The sequence below is a fragment of the Galeopterus variegatus genome, unplaced genomic scaffold (assembly GCF_000696425.1).
Source record: "Galeopterus variegatus unplaced genomic scaffold, G_variegatus-3.0.2 Scaffold3863, whole genome shotgun sequence".
Taxonomy (NCBI): Eukaryota; Metazoa; Chordata; class Mammalia; order Dermoptera; family Cynocephalidae; genus Galeopterus; species Galeopterus variegatus.
The window spans coordinates 44,917-54,519 of record NW_007729974.1 but is presented as its reverse complement, the minus strand read 5'-3'; the positions used below and the strand labels follow the sequence as shown (position 1 = coordinate 54,519).

The following is a 9,603-nucleotide window of genomic DNA, read 5'->3' as shown; positions in this document are numbered from 1 at the left end:
TGAAAAAAAGACAAAAAGGAAAAAAAAAAAAAATTTGCCACTGTATCTGGTCTGTGAGAGAGAGGAGAAAAGGAGATTCTTTTTTGCCCTCCCTACCCCACCCCCCATTAATTCAGAAAATTCTCTGATACTCTTTCTTTTCAGGCACGCTCCTACAACAAGCAGATGCGACCCGCAATTTTAGATCACTGTTCTGGAAATAAGTGGACAAACACATCTCATCACCCTGAGTATTTGGTAGGAGAAGAGGTAGGGGACTTCTTTACAGTGAAATGGAAGAGGAGAAACTTGATCCTTCTCTTAAAATTCACTTACTTTGCCACTCAGTTCTAGTTGTTTCCTGTAATCCTGTTTTGAGGACCAAATATTCATATTTACTCATGAAATGTTAGGTACTTAACTGTCAACATTTAGAACATTCAGCAGATGTTAATGATAATTTCTGGCCTTAGACTTTTGGATGTGAATCCAGAAAACCCCAAGACAAGGGTTTTAACAATGATCTCATTTCCCTCCCCTTCTGTTCTAGGCCTTGTATGTTAATCCATTGGACTGTTACAATATTCACTGGCCTATCCGAAGAGGTCAATTAAATATTCACCCAGGACCTGGGGGCTCCCTTACAGCTGTTCTGGCAGATATTGAAGTAATATGGTCTCATGCAATACAAAAATATTTGGAGATCCCACTGAAAGATTTAAAGGTGGGCTAAAATTCTCAATTATTTGGATTGTTTTTAAGATTCTTTGTCAATGAAAGTACACAATACTGAGTTGTTTGTAATATAGTATCCTTCCTGAAGCATTCTTGGCCTAAAGTTGTGGAGTATATCTTTTCTTCTTTACTTAATTCCCTTCTGGTGTTTTCTCTTCTTACTCTGTTTCTTTGGTGTCTCTACTGCTTTGAAATCAGCAAGCTTGTTCATATTTTTGCTTTTTCTCTGGACCTTGCTCAAACACATCATTTGCCTTATTTTTCAATTTACAAGTCAGATGATTCCAAGGGGGAAAAAGTTAGCATTCCGTGTTCCTCATAGAACGCAAAGGACAGCACAGAGGTTTGAGCTTCTATTCTGGGCCTTTAGCCATAGCTGCTACTCCTCTGGAGGGAATCCTCCAAGATGTGGTGAAGTTTGACCGGATGGGACTTGAGTGTTAACCCTTTTATGTTTTTCTCCTTTGTTTTTCTTTTAGTATTATAGATGTATCTTGTTAATTCCTGATATCTATAATAAACAGCATGTGAAAGAACTAGTGAATATGATACTAATGAAGATGGGTTTTTCAGGTATGTCTGATATTCCAGTGAAACTTACTTTAAATGAAATTGTTTTTCTTTTTCAATGACAAGTTAATTGATTTTATTTAAATGCTTATTCTGAAGGCATCAGTGCTGTTTAGATGCTTGCCCAGAGATTCCTAGGCTCCTGACTTCAGTTGATGATTTGTTTTAGAATCTTTATTGTTCTGCAGCTGATTGCTCCTCTGCCTTTTGATTTTTAGGGATTGTGGTCCATCAGGAGTCTGTGTGTGCCACCTTTGGAAGTGGTTTAAGCAGCACGTGTATTGTAGATGTTGGGGACCAGAAGACAAGTGTATGCTGTGTGGAGGATGGGGTGTCTCATCGGAACACTCGGTAAGGAACTTGGGAGGTGGCGTTCCTGCTTCTTCTAGAGCCCCTGTAAATCATCACACATTAGAAATTATTTATCAGAAATTACATATTCAAAAGTCTGCATAGGGCCAGCAAGATTGTGGAAGTGCAAATTCTTTTTTCTTTTTTTTTTTTTTTTTGGTGGCTGATTGGTACAGGGATTGAACCCTGGACCTTGTTGTTATCAGAACCATGCTCTAACCAACTGAGCTAACCAGCTAGTCCCTGGAAGTGAAATTCTAGCAAGGCTAAAAAATGAATTTACCCTTCTCATTGCAACTTTCTACTATGAATTCACATCAGTAGCTCCTGAAAGTCCTGGTGTATGTTATGTGCTTTCCCACAGAGGAAGCATAAATGTTAGCTCCATGTCTCTTGCTATGGTATGGCGTAAACATACTAATCACACCCTCGTAGCAAAGCTTTATTTAGGCAAGTCAGGTAGGAGAAAATAGATTTTTTTCAGGTCTGAGTTCTCTAGCTAGCTAGGGTTTTGTGTATCTGCTTTTCTTGTCATAATGGTGTTCAGGATGTGATAAGTAGCTTTATGGTAGCCAAATCTCTTCTTGATATCACTCACACATGGGTTAAAATAACTATCAGGAGCAGGTTTGCTGCTTGTCCTTCCTGAGGCAAGCCTGACACAGGTAAGAACACTCAGGTGGTGCACGTATGGGTTCTCTGCAGCACTGTGTGCTCCTGAGGTGGCTTCTTCCTGCCCCTTAGGATGCTTTAATTCTTCCTGTCCCTCACATCAGGTAATTTGAGTCTCAAGGTACAGAAACAAATTCTAAAGAGGGTCCATGCAGTACTTGAGAAAGGTTCATCTGCCACCTCCCACCCTGTGTTACAGTGCGTTCTAAAATCCAGTATGAGTTATTTTGGCTTAACCATTGTTTAAATTATCTAATGCCAGTGGTTCTCAAAGTGTGGAGAAAATACTGGACCCAGATCTGTTACTATTACAATAATATAGCAGTGGACTTCCCAAACTGTAGAAACCTTCAGTTAGTGCATAGTTCCCTTTAAGCTTTTCTCCTGTAAATGTGTCTTATGGTGTCAGTGCCCGCCACCCTTACATGCTAGTGAGTGTAGACTGCCAAACAGCTGTCATATGGTAAACATGTATTGACTTGGAAACTAGCTGGACTTAATAGTGTCTGTTCTGTTTTTCTGATACTTTTTGCAAACACCATGACTGCCTTAGGTGCCCCACACTGGTTTTTGCTAGAATTTCCATTCTCCCTCTCATCCATCTATTCTGTCTTTTCATTCAGTTTTTATAACAAACATTTCTTGAAACTTGTTGTGTTTAACTGTGTCTGATGGAACACCCTTTGCACCTTAACCAGCAGATTAACTATCTGCCCTTTTCTCTTAACTTTAGGCTCTGTCTGGCATATGGGGGATCTGATGTGTCAAGATGTTTTTACTGGCTAATGCAGCGAGCTGGGTTCCCTTACAGAGAATGCCAGCTAACAAATAAAATGGATTGCCTTCTTCTGCAGCACCTTAAAGAAACTTTTTGTCATTTAGATCAGGTGGGAGCAAAATCAATATTGTTGATTATTTTTGTTTCCAGGAAAAATTAAAGATATTTAAAATATTCTTAAAAATTTGACAGTATTAGAGTTGGCGATTTAGCTTAGTTGTTTAGAGCACGGTGTTGGTAACACCAAGGTCAAGGATTTGGATTCCCATACCAGCCAGCCACTTCCCCCACCCACACCAAAATTTTTACAATATTATGCTACCGTTTCAACCCAAGTCCATAAAGCTTTGAAGCTGGAGCTCGTAAGGAGTGAGAGCTTTTTTGGTAAAGTCACAGTGGTGGGGATGTGTCTCAGGCTTCAGAAAACATAGCTTGTTTTATTAGGAAAGAAAGTTTAGTGTATTTCTCTCTCTGTAGGAGTCTGTGATCATTCTGATAAAGGATAAAGATAAACCTTTAGGTATAATAAATATAACAGGTAAATTCTATATAGGTACACACATTTAATTAAATGTTATAATTTGAAGCACTTTCTTAGTATTGTGAACAGTCAGCATTTAATCATTACTCTGTGGATTGCAATCTTTCTTTTTGTTTTAGACTTTTTTTTTTTTAACTTTTCAGGTAATATAATTCTAAATTTTAAAATATTTGAGAAACATAAAAAGACCATAACCTTCCTAGTTATTAAGGGAATTTGCTTATTGATTTGGGTCATTGTTTGTGTTAATGTATAATGATAATGAAGGAAACAAAAAATGTAGATGGTGGAAATTTTAGAAATGTTAAATAGGGAAACAAATTGTAATTATTGTTAAGTTATGGTGAAAGTGATACAGAGTTGTAGGATGGCCTTTTTATGGGTGAGATTTAGATGATGGAGAGGCTTAAGCATAATTGAGGAGTTTATGTGCGTTCTTACTGATTCACTGACAGCATCTTTTCCTGGAATCAGGACATTTCTGGGCTTCAGGACCATGAGTTTCAGATTCGACATCCAGATTCTCCTGCCTTGCTTTACCAGTTTCGATTAGGAGATGAAAAACTTCAGGTAACATATAGGTGTATGTTTCCATGGGTAGAAAGAAAGCCATCCAAGTTTAATTAAACTGAGAGAATATGTACTTGTTGTAAACACCGCAAGGTTAGAAAGTCAGCTAATCGTAGATCATTCACTAAACCAACATTTAAGCCACTGGTAGATCATTCACTAAACCAACATTTAAGCCACTGGTAGAGTACAGGTTAGAACAGATCTGAGGATCATCTTTTTAATTAGCAACTATGTGATGGGTTGTTATTTAGAGAGAAGTGCACCATTCTTATTAGGAAATTGTTAAGTAGATTATGAGGCACTTATTTTACATTTGCTTTGAGATTTCTCTCGTATGGTGTCATATCCCCCATTCAATTGGATGACAAGTGAGTTTTCTGGCCTGCTGTGCACTGAAGAAATAATAACTCTCCCAACAGAGAACACTGCCCAGTCTGACTTTCAGAATCTGATCTGCCAGTTTTGTTTGTTTCTGGAAGAACAAAATTTAGTGGATCAGTTTTTTTCAGTAGACAGTATCTTTTATTGATCACTCTTTTTCTTCCACGCACAGGCTCCAATGGCTTTGTTCTACCCAGCAACTTTTGGAATTGTTGGACAGAAAATGACAACTCTGCAGCACAGATCCCAGGGTGACCCTGAGGATCCTCATGATGAACATTACCTGCTAGCCACGCAGAGCAAGCAAGAACAGGTCTGCAGCAGTTCTGGTGGGAGAGGAGACAGTTTTGTCCCTGAAGGAGAAGTTTGCTCAGAATTAATAGATCATCAGATCATTGCACTCTTCCAGCATACTCATGCTGATACTATTATGGGAACTGTAGATGAAATGAATTTAAAATCTCAATGTCAGATTTCTCTATTCAGCCGACATTAATCCAATTTTCTGAATACCAGTCCATCCATTTAAAAGTCAACCTAATGAAGATATTTTTCTTTTTGCATATATTATTTACTTACATTATCTACTTGTGAATATTTATCTAGTAGTGTTTTCAGTAAAATCTCACCTATTTTTTAATTATAATGTGAGAGGTGTCTGGCATAGGCAAAGAGAGAAATTTCTTTGCCCAAACCTGATCCCAGTAATATAATATCTGGTGCAGAGGCAAATTAAAGCTCTTACGTGCTAATGAAACATCAGCTCACAATGGAGAGTAGAAGAGAGCTATAAATCTTTTCTAGTTTTGTTCCTGCCTCAGAGGCAGCATGAGGTAGGTAGATAGGATCTGAAAATGAGGATTCCATTAACAGCCACTGGCTCATGAATCCCACTGAAATACTCCACATAAAAACTCCTTTTAAGGGGAAGAACGTTCATCTATATTGACGTTTCAATTTTATATCCAACCAGTGATTGTAAGGTTCTGAGACCTGCCCTGCCTGCCAGAGACTGCTGTGGAATTGTCAGAGCAACCTCGTCTTCTATACACCACCTCTCCGAGTTATTTGGGAGTGGGTGCTGGGCAGTTGTTTATATACTGTGGTGGCTTTCGGTTTATAGTAGTGTGTAGTGGTGGGGTAGGGAGGGATGGGATCTACAGTGTTCTATTGTAGTCCTACTATCTACTTGATTGTCCTTTTGATTGATTTAAAGTCTGCGAAAGCTACTGCTGACCGAAAGTCTGCATCCAAACCCATTGGATTTGAAGGGGATCTTCGTGGCCAGTCCTCTGATCTTCCAGAAAGACTCCATTCACAGGAGGTGGATTTGGGGTCCTCCCAGGGGGACTGCCTGATGGCTGGCAACGATTCCGAGGAGGCCCTCACCGCACTGATGTCCAGGAAGACTGCCATCTCGCTGTTTGAAGGGAAAGCCCTGGGCCTAGATAAAGCCATCCTTCATAGCATAGACTGCTGTTGTAAGCACATTTGGGTAGACTGGGAGATAGCAGTGAAATGAGATTGCAATTAAATGAATTGGTTCAGTCTAGGGTATAGTTGTTCAGTGTAGCATATTCATTCAAAAATTATATTCTGTGCTTGCATCGCCAGGTATTGGGAAGACAGTAAAAGAACAGAGTCAGCTCTTGGCTTCATTTAGCATGTAGCCTAGTGGAAGGGTTTTTACACAATGTGAAAATTACACATTTTACACAAATGTGAAAATACAGTTATGGTGGGTGCTACAAAGTTGAACTAAAGGGTACTGAATGTGATAGCTTCTGATCAAGGGACTTACAAGACTTTTACTTACCAGGGTGAGGTACGGAAGGTGAGAGCAGGGAATGCTTCCTTGAGGAAGAGACACTTGAGAGAGGTCCAAGGAGTGAGTGGGGGTTAGCAGTCACAGATGGGATGGCATTGCAGGCAGAGGAGGAAGCCTGTGAAGGCCAGAGTGGCTAGGAGCAGGGTGTGAGGATGAGGCTGGAGAAGCTGGTGAGAACCACACCACACTGAACTTTGTGGCCCCTCTGGAAAATTTTGGTCCTAATGTGAGTAGCAGGGTGTGGAGTGGGGATGGCAGTGTGCTCACATTTGTGTTTTGCAAGGTTCCTGTGGCTGCAGTGTTGAGGGTGGGCTGGAGGGAAAACTTTGAGAAGGCTATTGCAGTTGTCCAAGTAAGAGATGATGGTGGCTTGGCGTAGAGTGGTGGTGAGTATAGAGAAAAAGCATGGAAGGAATGTCACTGTCTTTTCAGCATCTGATGATACCAAAAAGAAGATGTACAGCTCCATCTTGGTGGTGGGAGGTGGTCTGATGTTTCATAAAGCTCAAGAATTCCTGCAGCACCGAATTCTCAACAAAATGCCACCTTCATTCAGGAGAATTATTGAAAACGTGGACGTGATCACAAGACCTAAGGTATATTGTTTCATGGTGCAAGGTGGACTGTATGCAGATGAAACCAGCATTGATTATTTCTAATTGTAGTGTCATATGTGGACAGATAAAATCCTGGGAGGCATGGACTTATGTCTGGGGAATTCTTGAGGACCCGGAGCAAGTAGAAAAATTACTTTCAGCAGGTCACAGATATGGCAGAAAGAGCTCTAGGAAACTGGATTTCTAGTCCCTGCCATGTTCCCCCAAACTAGGATGACTGGGTTCCACCTTTGTTAAAGGACCAGGCGGGGCAAGGGGAATACTGACTGCTCTTTCACACCCTGCAGCTAGAACAGCTCCATTTTTAATCTCTCTCTTTTGTGTTGTTTTTTTTAAGTTTTTTGTTAACATATTCATTGTTACACATCATACTTATTCTTTATGACCCTTATCCAATCTCTTCCCTTCCCCCTCTTCCTTCCCCCTTTTCTCCTTCCCCTGCCCCCTCTCCTTCCCTCTTTCCCCCTCTAATAACCATAGATTTGTTCTCCCCATCTGACAGATTAACTGTTCCTCTCTTGGTTTGTTGCGTAGATGATCTGTCTAGTACTGAGACACGTGTGATCAAATCCTCCCCTATTATCGTAAATCAGGTGCTGCTTCTTTTACTCTGGAGTGTGCTTTATGGAGAGAGAGGACCTCTTCTTTTTTATTTTATTTTTTGGTCTCTGCTGGTGCCTCTCCTTGTGTCAGTGCAGTTGAGAGTCTAGCGTGCCATCTGTATGATGGCTGTGACAGCTGCTATAGAGACTAGCTGCTTTTGTGACAGCCATGGCAATTGTGGTGGCTGTGGTGGGCTACCCATGTGGAAATGGTGTTTTTGGTGTGTCCTTTACCTGGTCCTGGCTGGGTTCAGCTTCCCCTGGCTCCATGCCTCAGAACCCTGGCAGGGCCCAGGGCAGTGGTAGCAGCTTGCCTACTTACGGCTGGGTTCGGGTTCCCCAAGCCCCATGCTCTTAAGATGTTGTGGAGCAGTTCGGGGAGAGAAGGAGAAGGAGAAGGGAAGGGCAAGGGAAAATAGGGTGGGAAGAAGGGGAAGGAGAGGAGTATGATTGAGGCCCATGGCACTCACCCCCTGTCCCCATTCCGGCAGGGGAGACCACAGGGCTTCCAGCAGCAGCTTGGTGGTTGTCACTGGGCTGGTTGCAGATTGGGGGCAGGGAGGCATGGCATCAGCCTCCCACTGCCCCAGCTCAGGAGCCTGGGACGCTTCCCGCAGCAGCTTGGTTGTCATAGCTGGGCTGGTTGTGTATGTTGGGGGTGTGTGTGGCTGAGGCCTTTGGCCCTCCCCCTTTCCCTGGCTTGGTAGCCCAGGGAGCTTCCAGTCCTTCTAGGTTTTATAGGTGATCTTTGGTGATGTTAGACCTTTACTAGTTAATATCAACCTTTGTCTTTGACCTGTGGATGTTTTGTTTTTTCTTTCAGTTCTGTGTTGGATTATTCGGTGTTCCCACCACTTACACTCTGCACTGGAACTAATTTGTTGTCCTTTGCTTACTTCTAAAATGCAGGAACTTACTTTGGGGACCAGCACTTGAGCCCTGTGGTTGAGCTAAATTGCTGCTTTGCTGCTGATTCCTCGGGGAAGGCTTTTTGTGCAGCTCAGGTTTCGATGGTTGACCTTGTATGTATTTCCAGGTCTCGTGAGGTCTGGTACACCCGGGTTGTGGGAAACTCTGGTCTGGGCCTGTCATTTCAGCAAACTGCACCCCCTGTAGTTCTGTATTCCCGACCAGTCTCCACTGAATGGTCCTGTGCTGATTGGGGAGCAGATCAGCAGTCCACGCAGTGCCCCAGTGTTCGCCCAGTGGGCCCGTCTCCCCCACCGCCCTGATTCCTAACACTTCCCAGGGGTTGGGCTGTGCACCAGTCCATTGTGATGACTTACTGGTCTCTGAGTGGCTCCTTTTTTCTGTTGTCTGTGGCCCCTCACTCCTGTGTGTGTCCACAGGAAGGCTGTTAGTAGTCTTGCTGGCCTGGGGGCCACCACGGCCCTCTTCTCCCCTGCCACCTCCAAGCAACTTCATACAAAGGGCACAGCTGTGTCTTTTGCCAGCTCTTGCTCTGTGCACTCACCAGCTCCAGCCTTAAAGCGGCTGGGGCTTGAAATGGTGGGAGCAATCCTTTCTTTCATCATGGCTTCTCTTGCCTTCACAAACTCTGTATGTCTCTCCTCCTCTTCCCCTGAGCTCTAACGTCCCCAGCTTGGCTGTCATTGCTTTTTAATAGTTGTAAATTTGTCGATTTGTGGCAGAGAGTGATGCTGGGGACTGTCTATTCCACCATCCTGACCAGAAGCCTCTGGACCAGATATCTTTAAGGATCTTTTTGTTTGAACTATCTTGAAAAGAAACATAGCCCAAGAATTTAGAAACAGATTGTGTCTATATTTCATTAAATCTCAATGACAATTCCTGGAAATGTTCTCATTGCATTTTAATCCTGAGGGAGGCTTGTGGAGATACACAAGGGTACTTCAGAAAGTTCATAAAAAAATAGAATTAAAAGATAATATGAGGGCCGGCCCGGTGGCGCACTGCTACAGTGCACCGCTTGGGAGTGCTGCGGCGCTCCCGCC

At 42.5% G+C, this 9,603-nt stretch overlaps 1 protein-coding gene across 2 annotated transcripts in view; it reads left to right on the top strand.

Moving 5' to 3' along the window:
• ACTR8 (ARP8 actin-related protein 8 homolog (yeast)) overlaps positions 1-9,603 on the top strand; it is a 19,189-nt gene that overhangs the window by 8,476 nt on the left and 1,110 nt on the right. For both annotated transcript variants that reach the window (XM_008586190.1, XM_008586191.1), the window contains 9 exons: positions 145-249; positions 530-703; positions 1,194-1,287; positions 1,503-1,635; positions 3,041-3,194; positions 4,101-4,196; positions 4,753-4,893; positions 5,797-6,061; positions 6,841-7,004. In XM_008586190.1, coding sequence (XP_008584412.1) covers positions 145-249; positions 530-703; positions 1,194-1,287; positions 1,503-1,635; positions 3,041-3,194; positions 4,101-4,196; positions 4,753-4,893; positions 5,797-6,061; positions 6,841-7,004 — 1,326 coding nt within the window. The remainder of the gene's footprint in view (positions 1-144; positions 250-529; positions 704-1,193; positions 1,288-1,502; positions 1,636-3,040; positions 3,195-4,100; positions 4,197-4,752; positions 4,894-5,796; positions 6,062-6,840; positions 7,005-9,603) is intronic.